The sequence below is a fragment of the Schistocerca gregaria genome, chromosome X (assembly GCF_023897955.1).
Source record: "Schistocerca gregaria isolate iqSchGreg1 chromosome X, iqSchGreg1.2, whole genome shotgun sequence".
In the NCBI taxonomy this organism is placed as follows: Eukaryota; Metazoa; Arthropoda; class Insecta; order Orthoptera; family Acrididae; genus Schistocerca; species Schistocerca gregaria.
In genome coordinates, this window is record NC_064931.1 from 593,413,228 (window position 1) to 593,431,224 (window position 17,997).

The 17,997-nt window shown below is 42.9% G+C and overlaps 1 protein-coding gene across 1 annotated transcript in view; it reads right to left on the reverse strand.

Annotated features, from left to right (window-relative positions):
• LOC126298632 (glutamate decarboxylase) overlaps positions 1-17,997 on the reverse strand; it is a 237,553-nt gene that overhangs the window by 20,825 nt on the left and 198,731 nt on the right. Inside the window, exons 9-11 of the mRNA XM_049990040.1 lie at positions 14,549-14,698; positions 8,596-8,790; positions 6,644-6,829 (exon numbers count right to left, since the gene is read on the reverse strand). Coding sequence (XP_049845997.1) covers positions 6,656-6,829; positions 8,596-8,790; positions 14,549-14,698 — 519 coding nt within the window. The 3' untranslated portion in view covers positions 6,644-6,655. The remainder of the gene's footprint in view (positions 1-6,643; positions 6,830-8,595; positions 8,791-14,548; positions 14,699-17,997) is intronic.

Consider the following 17,997-nt stretch of genomic DNA (forward strand, 5'->3'; position numbering starts at 1 on the left):
AGGCATACAGACTATCATTTCTTCCTCGATAAATAGGTGAGAGCGGAATACGAAAGAAGATCGAGAATACTGCTACAGTGTACCCTGTGCCAAGCACTGCACAGCGGCTTGTAGAATATGTGTTTAGGTGTAGATGTAAAAGATTTTATAGGAGGGTTGCGGCGCCAGTATGCTGTAATGAAATGTGCGAATAGGAACTGCATAGGATTAACGATTGATGTGGGGACTGACTGTAAATAAATGTAAGATATTGTGCATATAAAGAGGCGAAGAGGTCTACTACTTTTTGATTATGGATTGGTAGTAAGCCACTGGAATCTGTAATAAGCATATAATACCTTAAAGTAGAATGGTTATGTAATACAAGTTGTAGGTAAATAAGATACCATGCTGAGGTTCGTTGGCAGATTCTTAAGGAAATGCGATTCATTATCCATGGAATAAGTGGCTTACAAAGCACCTCTACGACCGATTACATCCTCCCACACTCATCTAGAGAAATTACAGTTAATATGGAGGCTCATCCTAAGCATTCCGATCACACATTCGGCTTACAAATGTGGTAATCTTATTGTTTTGTGTATTATTGTCAAGCGAAGCAACATTCAGTGTGTTGAAGTCACTTATCCACCAATCTACAGCTACATACGGTGTGATTCAGCTGCCCCTACCGATTTCGTTTTATGTAATCCGCAATGTTAAATCTGGCCTTCAAAAACCAGCCACAAGATTTTCATATTATCTCGCTCGCTACGCGCGAACTGTTAGTCCTATAGAAAAAATGAATGGAATGTTTTTGTAGGAAATTTAAAGTAGTTAAATTTTGTATTGGCATATGCTTTCGCTGGAGGTCACGGTTTTCGAGTTATCAAAGGAAAAGATAAACAAACGACCTTCAAACGCACCTCTACTCCCACACCACTCAGGATTTCTAGTAGGATGCTTGTGACAATCCCTCCTCCCAGTGCCAAATATTTCCTACACGAACTATTCCCGGTATTCGACCTTTTTTGCTCTCTACTGATTTGTCTATTACCCCACCAGCATAGTCGAGCACTGAGAAATGTAAAATTGACGTTTGCCTAAATTTTAGCCAACAGTTTTGTGAATTTTAACAGCATAGAATAAACAATAAATCATTTTATTAGTCAGACCTTCTGGCTACGAAACTACTGTGTTTGTAAGGGTCAAATTCGGATCGAATTTTCAGCGTAATTAGTTTTAGCGTAAAGTTTACAAAAGTGATTCTTCTTTCATTATCCTCGTAGGCACGTTTAAAAATAATATTGTTAACGAAACAGCCAACTATGCTGGTGGTGTAATAGTCCAATCAACAGAAACAAAAAAGATCGAATGTCTTAAATAGATCGTGTGGTCGAAAATTTTTGGACGGTGGTGGGAGGGAGTGCCACGAACAACATTCTAGAAATCCTGACTGGTGGGGAATGAGTATGCGGATGGAGTTCCATTTCAAGGTTACTTTTGTACATTTTCTCGAATAAGTCGAAACCGTGGCCTCCAACGAAAACGAATATCAGTAAAAAATTTAACTAAATCAAATTCTCTACAAAAATATCCTGTTCGTTTTTTGTGTAGGCCCATTAGTTTGAGCGCAGCGAGCGAGAAAATATGAAAGCCTCGCGCGTGATTTCTGAAGGCTAGATATAAGATTTCGGATTGCATTAAACGACATCGGTAGGGGCAGATCAGTCACCACGTATATGTTGTATCATTGTATTATTATTTTTCAGGTTTTAAGGAAATGATCGGACTCAGACAGTAGCTGATTTGTGCTCCGTCTTCAGTGACACTGTCACAGATAAGGCGCTAACCTACGATCTACCTTACTTTTTCTATCGCTACCTCAAAATAGTGTCCCATATTAGTCGCCATACAGTGAGTGACTGATTTTGTCTTCCCTCACTCGAGAGGAATGATCGCAGTGAATCGATGTACTGCTGAATTTTATAAGGAGGAATGTCACTTCTGATGATCTTTTGACATAAAAAACTGAATTCAGACGCTGTAGTATAGCATAATGTCGTCCATTCGTTTGTAAAAAAAATATGAACATATGTAGTGACATTGAATAAGAAATCACTCTCGTTCTTTTCTAACTTTCAGCAGTAGGAAATTTCGTTGACGGCCAAAACTCTCAGTATGTGACTCATAGATCAAGAACATGGGTTATTGACTTACTTCATCACAGAATGCTGTCGGCGATAATAAGACGGAAATAGTCAGAGCAATCCAAGGGTGATAAAAAGTATCCAAAAATAATGCTACCGTACAGGTTAGCTCCTTTTAGGCAGGCAACACAATTTTAAACACTACTTTGAAAATTGATTTCTCTGGTTCCGCAGAAGTACAGCAGTTTACGGTAAATTATGAGAAAGTATGCACACTCAAAATGATTGGTAAATAATATCAGGCAATTAGATCTGTAAACCTATCATTACTTACAAAGGTTTGTATGTATCATTTTTTTACACTCCTGGAAATGGAAAAAAGAACACATTGACACCGGTGTGTCAGACCCACCATACTTGTTCCGGACACTGCGGAGAGGGCTGTACAAGCAATGATCACACGCACGGCACAGCGGACACATCAGCAACCGCGGTGTTGGCCGTCGAATGGCGCTAGCTGCGCAGCATTTGTGCACCGCCGCCGTCAGTGTCAGCCAGTTTGCCGTGGCATACGGAGCTCCATCGCAGTCTTTAACACTGGTAGCATGCCGCGACAGCGTGGACGTGAACCGTATGTGCAGTTGACGGACTTTGAGCGAGGGCGTATAGTGGGCATGCGGGAGGCCGGGTGGACATACCGCCGAATTGCTCAACACGTGGGGCGTGAGGTCTCCACAGTACATCGATGTTGTCGCCAGTGGTCGGCGGAAGGTGCACGTGCCCGTCGACCTGGGACCGGACCGCAGCGACGCACGGATGCACGCCAAGACCGTAGGATCCTACGCAGTGCCGTAGGGGACCGCACCACCACTTCCCAGCAAATTAGGGACACTGTTGCTCCTGGGGTATCGGCGAGGACCATTCGCAACCGTCTCCATGAAGCTGGGCTACGGTCCCGCACACCGTTAGGCTGTCTTCCGCTCACGCCCCAACATCGTGCAGCCCGCCTCCAGTGGTGTCGCGACAGGCGTGAATGGAGGGACGAATGGAGACGTGTCGTCTTCAGCGATGAGAGTCGCTTCTGCCTTGGTGCCAATGATGGTCGTATGCGTGTTTGGCGCCGTGCAGGTGAGCGCCACAATCAGGACTGCATACGACCGAGGCACACAGGACCAACACCCGTCATCATGGTGTGGGGAGCGATCTCCTACACTGGCCGTACACCTCTGGTGATCGTCGAGGGGACACTGAATAGTGCACGGTACATCCAAACCGTCATCGAACCCATCGTTCTACCATTCCTAGAGCGGCAAGGGAACTTGCTGTTCCAACAGTACAATGCACGTCCGCATGTATCCCGTGCTACCCAACGTGCTCTAGAAGGTGGAAGTCAACTACCCTGGCTAGCAAGATCTCCGGATCTGTCCCCCATTGAGCATGTTTGGGACTGGATGAAGCGTCGTCTCACGCGGTCTGCACGTCCAGCACGAACGCTGGTCCAACTGAGGCGCCAGGTGGAAATGGCATGGCAAGTCGTTCCACAGGACTACATCCAGCATCTCTACGATCGTCTCCATGGGAGAATAGCAGCTTGCATTGCTGCGAAAGGTGGATGTACACTGTACGAGTGCCGACATTGTGCGTGCTATGTTGCCTGTGTCTATGTGCCTGTGGTTCTGTCAGTGTGATCATGTGATGTATCTGACCCCAGGAATGTGTCAATAAAGTTTCCCCTTCCTGGGACAATGAATTCACGGTGTTCTTATTTCAATTTCCAGGAGTGTATTTGTTCCCTATTGCGAATCACCATTTCCCACCTCCAAATTTGCCGAGAATTCAGTGTAACGAAGGAGTTTCACTATAATCTGTGCCATCCATGTGGGTAGGAAATGAAAAATGGAGAAAAATGGAGAAAATATACACAATGAGTCTCACAGTACTACTGAAGGGCCACAGAAATTTTATTATTTATTTTCGACTTTCATGCTCTTTTTTCTTTTTTCCTTCATAGAGAATTTCATAGGTAACCAGATTTGACAGTACTTGTAGGAACAAATGTGAACATATGTCTTGCACAGTGACATATGATACACGATCAGTGTTATTGTTTTTAAAGAGCCCATTAGAGACAAAGGTTATAGTTCACCTTGGCAAACATAATTAAAATGAAAATTCAGTGATTCCATCGAGGTTGAAGGCGTGGTCAGGCTGTCATAATGAGACAAGTAATTGCGTAACTGTCACTGTGAATGTCCTAAAGCGTATTTTAGTACAGTCGACTTAAAAAAAAATTTAATGTGCAGGAGAACCTTGCTAGCGGTAGCAGTATGTCAAGATGATTGAACGAATCTTTAGTGGAAATATCGTTATGAACTGAAGAGACATATAATCAAAAATATTAAAGCTGTTTAAGTCAGGTGTAGTCGCTACATTTTCCTCTGCTGGTTGCTTCGTACATCGTCAGGTTAATCTTATCAAGGTCGATACTTATAGCACACGGTCAACATCTCAATACTAGCGGACTACTGGTCTTATCACAGGTGTGTATGAGCACCGGTCGATCATTGGGAAGAGTTGGTGTCTCATATGCAAGGCAGCCCCCTATGCACTCATGTGAGTGGCTGGCGCATGATGTCCGCGATCTGCTAGTTGCGACCTGATGGCTCTTATCGAGGCTGTAACTTTTAACGTGTGTGGCCAGTGTCTGGTGGTAGTAGGTTGTGTGTGATCATGGAGATGATTACATGCAGGACTCCATCACTCATCTCTTGTATATTTTAAGTGAAGTACATTTGTACCCTATTTCTATCCTTCACTGGTGGTTGTAGTGGGTTGGGGGTAACTGGTTGTTGTATGAACTTCGTGATGTTGTGTGTACCTGTGTGTGTGTGTGTGTGTGTGTGTGTGTGTGTGTGTGTGTGTGTGTGTGTGTGTGCATATTTTCCACCGTTATTTACAAGTTCACTACAAACTATAGTGTCAGACTCCTCTAAGGCACTGTAGGTTTCACTGCCATTTGTGACCTTCACTTTCTCACCATGTTTATGTCATTCAATTGCCCTAGAGGTGTGGTCTGCGGAAGGGGATGTTATCTTGACACGTGATAGGTATCAGGTTGCATCGTGACTATGAACAGACCACACGCAATTGCCCTAGAGGCGCGGTTGGTGACCATGAATTAGATCATTATCTAGGCTCGTACCAGCATTGATACACTACTGACTATCATTCACTCATAGGATGATTTAAAAAACTTTCGTATTCTTCTTCTTTAACTCTTTTTACAAGTATTCGAGCATCATGAATGTATGAAGTTTACCTTTGGTAGGTTCCATTTATCGGGATAGGAAGGCGTCGCCCGATATTAGATCTTCGCATGTGTCAAGAACAAGATCTGAACTTGTGAACGTAGAATAGCGTAATTTGAGATGAGCACTGTCGTAATACCTTATTTGACAACCGACATCTCGTATTCTAGGCGACTTCCCCGAATAAATACTGAAATTTAAGGAATTAAACTGTCCGGTTGTGTTGTGCAAACAAATTTTAGTTTTAGACAATTCCTTATATTCTTGACGGAGCCATTGCTTTAATCTTTAACAACTTGATAACGCCTGTGGAATGAAAAGTAAGGATTTTTCTAATATGTCTGAAGTCGATACTTCATTAACTGTAGGAGACATAACAAAAACACGGGGTTTGCTGTACTAATTATTTAGATCGTTATTCATGTTGGCCTCTATAGATGTTATTAAATGACATAAATTTCCACTTTTTACAAGTTCGCATAATACATTAAATTTAAAGTAAATATGCAGATAAAATAAAGCTATTTCACAAATTCGTCATGGGTATCAGAGTGCTGCTCGTATCTATGCAAAGTACTACACACGCTTTATTCTGCCCGATGTTAACAACAGAGTTCTTTGCAATGTTTATCAGTCCAAAGTAACTCAACAGTAGGAGCTAAAATGCTCTAACGAAATGAAGGCTGGATAGATACTGTTAATATCGTGATCATAAGAGAAAGAAACATTGAAAGATCATAAGAGAAAGAAACATTGAAAGGTAATGTCTCGTCGACGACGGGATCATTAGAGACAGAGTGCTAACATAGGCGGAAAAAGAACTGGACGAAAATTGGCCGTGGCCTAATCGAAGAATCAATCACTTCGTTCATCTGAAGTATTTATCGAAACTATGGAAATACTTAACCAGCTTTTATGGAATGGGAATTGAACCCCTCTATTCCGTAATACGAGGTCAGTGTCTTAATTACTGTGTCATCTTGTAGAGTGGGTCGTTAGAACCAAAGTAATAATTCGTTTATTCAAAGATTGGAGGAAAATCCGTCTCAAATTGGTCAAAAATGGAACGCAGTGATGAGCAATAAATAACAAAAGTAAGCTAATTCACATTAAATTAATCTGTGACTTTTAATTAGTGTGATGATATTTTCGCACTATTTGTACATGCCACTTTATGAGATACATTTTGTATATAAGGTAACATACCTGCCTGTTGGCTTATAAATCGTGTCCCAATCTATCCATCTCAGACAACAGGAAATCAACGTCAGCTTCGGTGACTGCAGCGCTGGATATAATGTTGCGGAAGAAGTTGGGTCTTTCGTCCAATGGTTGGTAGCCAACCATCAGCGTACCAGCCATCATCATTCGCCCCTTGAGAAGTGGCGTAATCTGCAATACAGTTAATTGTAGTGTCTCACAGAATTCCTAACGGATACTTAAATATACTTCATTGGAACTTATGACATTACTTATCAGTAATATTTTAAAATTTTTAGAATACTACAGCTGAGAAATGAGACACAACGAGCCACCAAAAGTAAGGAAGCGGTGACTAACAGTGGTCTGTTCGTCAGAAGTTAGACAACGTCAATAGCACAGTCGACATACTGAAAGTAAAGGAAAAGTGTAGCACTCAGTAAAAGAGGAGTGTCGTATATCCCATTGTCTTATTATCATTGTGTTAGGTACCAGCGAAGCTCCATTATATTAGATCATCTACAGTGAGAAAAAATACGGTAACTCCATGCAGGAACTGTCAGTAGCAAATGAAATTTACTTAACGTATAAACTACTTAGTGAGCCCCATAAACTAATACAACGTTACGATAAAATTTACGGAGCACTAACACAACATACGAAGCTACAAGGCGAATTTCATAATGCTGACACTCGCCTCGTAAGACCTTCAGCGTGCTGTGGTATCGAACAAGCGTTTTGACTGCCTCTCTGGGAACAGCATTTCCAACATCATCTATCTGTACTGAAAAATGTACTCTGAAAGATAGGGTTCACCCCTATAGTACCTGTCATATACTCGGCCACCATTGGTGTTCGATTTATAGCAGGAATAACATGGAAGATGATTTCTTGTCAATCAACATGACTCTGTAAATACGTTAAAAGATTGTCTACATTGCTACTGCGTATTACTGCAACAGGATTACGTCTTGAAGAAATTGTTTTTCGTTGATATGACAAATCACATACTCACATTCGTTATCTGTGAACTTCATACACTATCTGAACGGAAGTATCCAGACACCTACAAGCGGAAATTAATACGGTATGTTTACATCCTTCGCCTCTATTACGACCTCAACGCTGCTGGGGACACTTTCACTTGGGTGCTCGAATGTCTGTGGAGAAATGGTAGCCTGTTCTTCCTCAAGACCCGAAAAGAGAGAAGATGGCGGTGACGGACGCCGGGGTCTGGTGCGTAGTGGATGTTATAACTCATTCCAAAGGTGTTCTGTTCGGTTCGGTTCAGACCTAATGATAGGCCATTCCATTTCAGGAATGTTACTGTCCACGAATCATTGCTTCATAGATGTTGCTTTATGACATGATGCATTGTCATGCTTATGCAAACAATCATCTTCTTCGCATTTTTCTTCTACTGTACTTAGTATACAATGCTATAAAATGTGATAACGAACATCCCCATTTCGAAATACCCCTCCCCTCCTGTGTACTTCACTGTCAGCTCTATACACTATGGCAGTTATCGTTTTCCAGGCACCCCCAAACCCAAACCCTTCCATCGGGTTGTTACATGATATAGCGTGATTCATCATATTCTTTGTAAAATTAACAGTTATACAAAGAATATGATGATCAAAACAAAACTTATATTACAACTGCTGTGTCAGTTACAGATCCTGAGTGGAGAATACTCAAATAATATTAGACGTGTTTACCAACAGCCTGGAGTAAGTAGTTAATGTTGAGGTCCTCAGTTAATTTTTAAATCTTCTGCTGTGTACTGCTTTCCGCCACGATGACTAAATTCACCTTAACTCGTCTACTATTTGAATGTGTGTATATATTTTGACTACTGATGATTTTAACGTACGTATCATGACAAAAACTACGTGTCACAAGATCGCAAATGTCATGAAAATAATATTTTGTTTTCCTAAACTATGCACACTTACCTGACCCAACAACTTCTCCCGCTCGCGATCGTGTGTCATGGATCGCATTCGAGTCGGCACGTACCAGAAGCAGACGTTCACCATTTCCGGTTCCATTATCAAGTAAAATTTCTCTGGCATAGATTTGATGCGACGTACCATATACTGCGATAGCTCCATTAGTCTATCCATCATCCTTTCAAAGCCTTCAGTTCCCTGCAAAAGAATATAACTTCGTTTAAAGTACTGCGATTTCAGTTCAAAATGGTCGTGAATCATTTGTTTCAGAAGACAAACAAGAAACTCAGAAAAATGGACGTTCTTGCTGCTCAGATAAACCCTCTGCATAAAATGCAAGGCCTCTCGGTTACTGCATTGCGTCGTAGTAGTATTCTCCACTATTATACGGGAACTATTCGGAAAGTAACATTCGGTCGGGAACGAAATGGATAACACAGTAAAAATCTGATGAAGTTTTGCACAGATGTGTTCTGCAGTGTCTCTAGTATGCCCGTCGATTGAGGCATGTGGCTCTTTTCAGCTCTGAGCGCACAGTGAGCACGTAAAGATGCCTAGAAAACAGTGTCTCCCACCAAATGTGAGGGCCTAGTGAGAGATTTCGGCTGACAGCATGCAGCTCACGTAACATAACTGTCATGCATTTCCTTCTTCATGATAGTTCTTTGCCGCGATCTGCAGTGGTAATAAAGATGCTCCTGCAGCGTTTTCGATGGGAAGTGTTTGATCACTCACAATACAGCCCGTAAATGGCTCCCTCTGAGTTTCATCTCTGCTCACATGAACTGCTAGCTGTGAAGAGAAAATTTTGGCATAGACAATGAGGTGTAGACCAGCGTACTGAATTGGTTGAAATCACAGGCGGCTACCTTCTATGATGAGGGTACTGGAAAGTTCGTACAACGCTACGATAAATATCTAAGTCTGAGCAGCGACTATGTAGAGAAGTAGCAGGTTCAAAATGGTTCAAATGGCTCTAAGCACTATGGGACTTAACATCTGTGGTCATCAGTCCCCTAGAACTTAGAACTACTTAAACCTAACTCAACTAAGGACATGCCACACATCCATGCCCGAAGCAGGATTCGAACCTGCGACCGTAGCGGTCACGTGGTTCCAGACTGAAGCGCCTAGAACCGCAAGGCCACACCGGCCGGCTGAAGTAGCTGGAAGGTGTAGCTAACTGTTGCAAGTAAAACATTTTCGATTTTAACAGTGGTTTCTATTTCGTGACCTGTCAGACCTTACTTTCCGAACAACCCTCGTATGACACCATCAGGCCACTTACTGTGAGAGACTGGGTAAAATCCTTAGTGGAACTTCCAACAAATTTACATGTGAACTGCTTTACTAATAATAGTAAAGAAATATTTGAGTTTTATTTGGAATTATAGAGATCCTGAATACGATCACTGGCTCCGGTCCACTTCTGATCACTTGAGCATTCTCGCTACTGCGTCATCGTAAATGGCAAATATTTCAACACTGTGAAGGGCAGCACTTTTGCGCCGAGCCCAAAGAAAGGACAGCCGCTGTGGCCGAGCGGTTCTAGGCGCTTCAGTCCGGAACCGCGCTGCTGCTATTGTCGCAGGTTCTAATCTTGCCTCGGTCATGGATGTGTGTGATGTCCTTAGGTTAGTTAGGTTTAAGTAGTTCTAAGTCTAGGGGACTGAGGATCTCAGGTGTTAAGTGCCATAGTGCTTAGAGCCATTTGAACCATTTTGAACCCAAAAAAGGAAAACATGGAATTTGCATCTGAACAGAATACGGAGGGCGAAACAGGTCCACATTTGATTTCGAACCATCCTGTTATCATGGTGACGATGATGATGGAGACAGAAATCTGCACTGTACACACATCATCTGGAACGGGTTGCTGATAGCTCTGAGTAAGGGACGAGATCATCTACGGTCCATTCTGCTGTATGTTTTCACGACTTATTTAGTTTGTAGGGGAACTATATTCAGTGCATAGAGTTGAGTTTGTTAAAAAGTGAGAATATCACTCAGCACTGTGGCCTGTTTGCCTACCAGATTTGAATCCTACTGATCATGTTTGAGATTCGTGTAGAAATTTTGCATTTGAGCCGGCCTATCCCACGACTGTTTCGGATCTGTTGATTGCTCTTTTTTTCGATGAATGCCGTCCTTGTAGATGCAAAGCAGTGTTGGCTTTCTGTGGTGACAACATACCGAATCAATAAAGGAAATAAATATTCTGAATGAGTCTGCGATCGTTATGGATACTTTCTGAATAAAGCTGTCTAGATCGACTTATACAGGGTGAAGCAAAATTCGCGCACTCGGGCTTTGCAGAGCGACTCCTCACATGCCAGCGATAAAAAAAATGTCTGTCATACAATTTCGTCATACGAGTGCATCCGGCAGAAAATGCAGGTTAGTGTGTGGCAATCTGGCAACACTGTAACCACGTGTAGGGTAACTACTGGTGTCAGTAATCGTGCTGTACAGTTGGTGCAGTGGACAGAGTTTTGGGTTAGCTTGCAGGAGGTCGATGGTTCGATCCTGGGTTGAGGCATATGTTTTTCATTTGGTAAATGTAAAGGCGGCACGGTATCTGGCATCTTTATCGTCAACAGCGATTGCAATGGGTCCTCTAGAAAACATTAGCGCCTACATACTACAATCGTAGAAATGGAAGATTGGTCAGCTTTCCACGTCGTGGGCGTGAATTTATTCGCAGCACTTCATCTATTAGATGCTAAACCTGTTTCCTTTGTAACTTCTTCCAATCGTCCCATAGATTAGCACCAACTACTATTCTTGCCTCATTCAGGTCCCTTACATTTCGTTAGGGCCTTACATTACCAATGGGACTAGCGACGTGCTTTGCGAATAATGTCCAAACTCGGTTACTATTTGTATTTGTTATCAGCATGGTTCCACTAATTATACCTTTCAGCATTGAGTCTGGTAACTGTATACTGTGTAGTACGTATCTCAATACATTATTATTATTATTATTATTATTATTCTATCGATGGGATTGCGGAAACATCACGTCTATTGCCGTTAGGGAAACAGTGTAATTAGAAATCGAACATTTCTCAATTAGCAGTGTCGGGATGAATAATGTAGAACAATATCTGTCAGAGGGATAATGCACGTTAGGTGGAACAGCGCGCAGGACTGAGAGCGTATTTATACTGTATACACTGTCCAGCACACAGTGACTACTTTTAAGCGGAATAACGTGCCCGTGACAGACTCCAATCTACATGCGTACACGTATCGAATTCTCTCATTGTAAACCTGTAAACCAGTGTGGCAGGCGTATGGCACCTTGGTGCTTCTGATAACTGGGCTGGTGTTGTCGCTTGTGAATATGCTGCTAGATATCCTCGTCGACGCCATCCAAACAAAAATGTGTTCCGTCGTCCAGAGCTACGCCTTTGGGAGTCAGGTTCTCTCCTTCCACCATTGAGTGACAGAGGTGGTCCACAGACTTGTCATATTTCAGCTACTGAGGAAGGTATTCTGGAGGTAATACACAAAGAACCCCAGCGAAGTACACGTAACATAGCAAGGCAGCTGCATGTCTTGCAACGCACGGTCGTTAACATGCTGCATGAGCATTGACTGCACCCCTATCATTATGCTTTCACGCAATACCAGCATCCTGCAGATCGGCATCAAAAAATGGTTGAAATGGCTCTGAGCACTATGGGACTCAACATCTGAGGTCATCAGTCCCCTAGAACTTAGAACTACTTAAACCTAACTAACCTCAGGACGTCACACACATCCATGCCCGAGGCAGGATTCGAACCTGCGACCGTAGCAGTCGCGCGGTTCCGGATTGGGGCGCCTAGAACCGCTCGGTCACCACGGCCGGCAGATCGCCATCAGCGGATGCAATTCTGTGAATGTTTACAACAATAACAAGAAGCCAATGATGACTTCTTTAACACCGTAATATGGTTGTATGTAGCAGCATTCACTCATGAGGGTGTCTTCAATATGCACAATGCCCACCATTGGTGTGGGGTTAACCCGCACGTCACCCGTGACCGTAGATATCAAATGCGCTTTGGTATCAATGTCTCGGCCGGAATACTGGGCGACAGGCCCTTACATGTTGCCTGACCGGTTGACTGTACGAAGGTGTCATGCATTCCTCTCAAGCCGGCAGGTGTGGCCGAGCGGTTCTAGGCGCTTTAGTCTGGAATCACGCGACTGCTACGGTCGCAGGTTCGAATGCTGCCTCGGGCATGGATGTGTGTGATGTCCTTAGGTTAGTTAGGTTTAGGTAGTTCTAAGTTCTAGGGGACTGATGACCTTAGAAGTTAAGTCCCATAGTGCTCAGAGCTATTTGAATCAGCAATACCTCTCAAACTATCAGCCTGGTGCTCTGGAAGATATTACACTACATGTTCGGCAGTGGATATGGTTCCAACAAGATGGTGCACCTCCACACTCTGGAATTAATGTGCAACAGTATTTGGACAGAACATTTCCAGAGAAATGGCTCTGACGTGGAGGTCCAGTTGTATGGCCACCGCATACACCTGAACTAAATCCCCTGGATGTCTTCCTGTGGGATGCCTGAAGGAGCACGTGTACTCTACTCTACTGACGAATGTGGAAGCATTGGTAGCGAGTGTTCATGCTGCTCTTGTTACTGTGGATGCAGCTTTGCTACGAAGGATCCACAGCTGTATGACCCGGCGAGTTGTGCAATGTTTCGACGTGAAGGTAGGTCCCTTTGAGCATCTGTTGTTCTGAGAGCAACGTATTATGTTGTGAAGGTCATGCAGTCATTAATATGGACATTATTATTGTCACTGATTGCTAATATGTGACATCTGAGCACTCATATTACATACAGTATAAATTACAAGTATATGTTGTGATATTGTACTGTGCTATCGTCTTTAGAATCTAGAAATTGATATTGTTTTTGTAGTTATTCTCTCCCATGACAGGTCATTTGTTTCAACTGTCTATTTCTTATTTGTCTAATCACGTATTTGTTATATTCAGCGTTACAAAACGTTGTAAACTTACCATAAATGTGACCTAAGAAACGGTGTATATTACAGTATGAAATGTCTGAATCAAAGTAGCAACTAAAAAAAAATATGCACCCCAACCGCGCATCGAACCCTCCACCTTCTATATGCGAACCGATAACTCTATCCACTGCACTAACCGAACAGCACGACTGTTATGTGTTAACAGAGCTAATTACCATACATGTAGTTACAGTGTTGCCAGATTGCACTCTTTAACGACCTTTTCCTGACGGAAGTACTCACCGGACGAAATTCTGTGACAGACATTTTTTTATAGCTGGCATGTGAGGAGTCGCGCTGCGAAGCCCGAGTGCGCGAATTTCGCTTCACCCTGTTTATGTATATAGTTGTTTCGGCTACTACTATGATCAGACCTGTAATTATGATTAATGTAACGTAAGAATCAGAGGTGTTTTTTTGTGCATTACTAGGGGAAAGAGATAAAAGTTGAGCAGAAACTTTAGAAACTTCCAATGTGTTATCGTTAATAATATCGGATAAGTTATAATTATCTCCAAGGCAGGGGTTCCCAAACTTTTTCTTTGACGGAAAACAATGAGAATCCTGGTACTTTGATGGAACACCTTGTTATTTTTGAAGGTTAGTAAAACTTTTAAAAATGCTTCATTCAGTGATTACTTCATTTCAAATTATAGCAAATAACACATCATAATAAAATTTAAAAAAATATTAATATCGTCAAGATATGGGAAAAACGCCATGTAAGTAACAGTCTTTCGCGGAGCACTTATTCATTTCCAGTGGAACAGCAATGTTCCGCGGAACACAGTGTGAGAAACCCTGTTCTAGGGAATGCGATTGATCTATTTTGGGGTAATGAAAAAAAAAAACGGCTTCTAGTTTAGGTAAATCGCTCTACACTACATACGAAAAGCTATGCCTGCGATTTATTACAGTACCTTAGCTCTCCACTGCAACCAGAGCTTGAAGATATCGTTGTGGCGGCCACACTGGATCACCTTGTCACCTGTGTCGTACTGGACGTCATACAGCTTGTCTTGCATGAACAAATACTCAGCGCTCATCTGGTTGCAGCTGATGAGTATTCCCTGTCAACATGCAAAATGTATACATCTGTCCATAAGTAAAACAATGAGAACATGGGCATAAAAACGAGTTTCTTTGCGTGGCCATTCTCCGCAGCAAGCACAGAAATATTGGTTTTGCAAATAAAAACCGTCTTTTCTTGCTGCATCGTGTTTTATTCCTCCCAAAAAGCGTTTCGCGTTTTTCGTTTTAAGGCTTCATCATCTGGATGATGAAGCCTTAGCTGTGTGTATTTTGTCACTATTTTTAGCCCGGGCTCGTAACAACAAAGGGAAGGGGAAAAGGAAGGGAGAAGCTGAACATGTTTCATTTAAGCATAGTTTCAATCTGTTACAAGCTATGTTCTGTTCGTATGCTGGAAGAACGTGTTACTGAAGTGCAGTTAGTGCGTTTGGTCATCGTGATTCCTGATCTTCAATATGTGTCGCAAATGCGTCAACAGTGCTGACAGTTTTTGCTACATTTGAGGATAGGCTACATTGAAATCTGACGTCATATATTAGGAAAGCATGGAGACTGTACTTTGGCTGCGAAGTCGAAGCCCCGGACAAGCTCTGGGCTCTTCGTGTACGTTGCACATCGTCTTCGTTCGCGGTTGAATCGTAAAAGATTTTTCATGGGCTAGCGAGAACCATCAAACGATATGAATGATAGTTACTTTTGTATGACAGCTGCATTACCACATGGTATTTCCAAGAAGAAAAAGTCTTCCTTGATATATTCTAACATACCGTCAGCCATGTGACCAGTGCCTCATGAAGACGGACTGCCTGTTCCTGTCCCACCCGATTGTGATAGTGACGAGTTCGGTAGTGAATCTAATGCTGCACCATCTCCTTCAAAACCCAGTTCTTTGAAAGATCCTGATTTGAATGTGACTATGAGTGTACGGAGATTCCCAAAGCAACACAGTATGCGTTTAATGACCTAGTGAGAGATCTGAAATTGCCAAAAGGTAAAGCTGAACTGTTGGCGTCAAGACAATAGTGGAACTGTTGTAATGGGTCAGTAAATGTGACTGCGTTCCTTCCATTTTCGGAAGGTGAAAATAATGGCAACTATGACCATTGACTATAAAAGTAATTAGTTGAGGCTGTTCATCGACTTCTTCAAAGTAAGTCTCAAGTGTGTGCTACTGCATGATGGCAATGTGTTACCATCGATTCCGACTGGGTACGCACCTTACATGAAAGAAACATATGATAATATGAAACAATTGTTATTGCGATTGAACTATGACAGGTTTAAATGGCAGGTTTCCAAGGATCTGAAAGTCATAGGCATATTTCTTGGGCTACAACAAGGCTTCGCCAAATTCTTTTGCTTCCTGTGCCTCTGGCACAGACGCGCCAAAGCTCTTCATCATAAAAAGAAATATCGGCCTAAGTGTCAATCACTTGAACCAGGATTTCAAATTCTTATGCATGAAGCACTTGTAGAAACCAAGAACATAATTCTAATTCCTCATGCTCTTCACATAAAATTAGGCCTCATACAAAACTTCTTTGAGGCCAGTGACAAAACTGGGTAAGCATTTGTCTGTTTGCGAGAGAAATTTCCAGGTCTTAGTGAGACTAAAGCAAAAGAGGGAATTTTCGTAGGTCGCCAGTGCAAAGACGAGCATTTCAACACATTCCTGACAGCTGATGAAAAGTTAGCTTAGGATGCCCTTGATCATGCTTCAACAAACTTTTCAGGAAATAAGAGGGCAGAAAACTATAAGGATCTTGTAGCAAATCATCTGCATTACTTCAACAGACTGGGGTGCAACATACTCGTATCTTAAAAGTTACATTTCCTAGATTATCCCTTGGAATTCTCCCCTGAAAACTGTGGAGCTGTAACAGACGAGCACGGAGAAAGCTTCCACCAACAAATTTCGGATATGGGAATGAGTTACGAGGGAAAGTGGAGTGCATCAGTGTTAATCGATTACTGTTGGACACTAATCAAGGAATCACATGCAGAAAACTACAAACGCCAAGCAAAGCCGTTGCGCCCTCAGTGACCTTATTCCGAAGGATAACACCAAGGTAAATACACTACTGGCCATTAAAATTGCTACACCAAGAAGAAATGCAGGTGATAAACGGGTATTCATTGGACAAATATATTATACTAGAACTGGCATGTGATAACATTTTCACGCAATTTAGGTTCATAGATCCTGAGAAATCAGTACCCAGAACAACCACCTGTGGCCATAATAACGGCCTTTATACGCCTGGGCATTGAGTCAAACAGAGCTTGGATTGCGTGTACAGGTACAGCTGCCCATGCAGCTTCAACACGATACCGAAGTTCACCAAGAGTAGTGACTGGCATATTGTGACGAGCCAGTTACTCGGCCATCATCGACCAGACGTTTTCAATTGGTGAGAGATCTGGAGAATGTGCTGGCTAGGGCAGTAGTCGAACATTTTCTGTATCCAGACAGGCCCGTACATGACCTGCAACATGCGGTCGTGCATTATCCTGCTGAAATGTAGGGTTTCGCAGGGATAGAATGAAGGGTAGAGCCCATCTGAAATGTAACGTCTACTATGCAAAGTGCCGTCAATGCACAACAAGAGGTGACCGAGACATGTAACCAATGGCACCCCATACCATCACGCCGGGTGATACGCCAGTATGGCGATGACGAATACACGCTTACAATGTGCGTTCACCGAGATGTAGCCAAACACGGATGCAACCATCATGATACTGTAAACAGAACCTGGATTCATCCGAAAAAATGGCGTTTCGACATTCGTGCACCCAGGTTGACTCCTGTGTGTGATGCAGAGTCAAGGGTAACCGCAGCCATGGTCTCTTAGCTGATAGTCCATGCAGCTGCAAACGTCGTCGGACTGTTCGTGCAGATGGTTGTTGCTTTGCAAACGTCGCCATCTGTTGACTCAGGGATCGAGACGTGGCTGCACGATCCGTTACAGCCATGCGGATAAGATGCATGTCATCTCAACTGCTAGTGATACGAGGCCGTTGGGATCCAGCACGGCGTTCCGTATTACCCTCCTGAACCCACCAATTCCATATTCTGCTAACAGTTATTGCATCACGTCCAACGTGAGCAGCAATGTCGCGATACGATAAACCGCAATCGCGATAGGCTACAATCCGGCCTTTATCAAAGTCGGAAACGTGATGGTACGCGTACCTCCTCCTTACACGAGGCATCACAACAACGTTTCACCAGGCAACGCCGGTCAACTGTTGCTTGTGTATGAGAAATCGGTTGGAAACTTTCCTCATGTCAGCACGTTGCAGGTGTCGCCACCGGCGCCAACCTTGTGTGAAT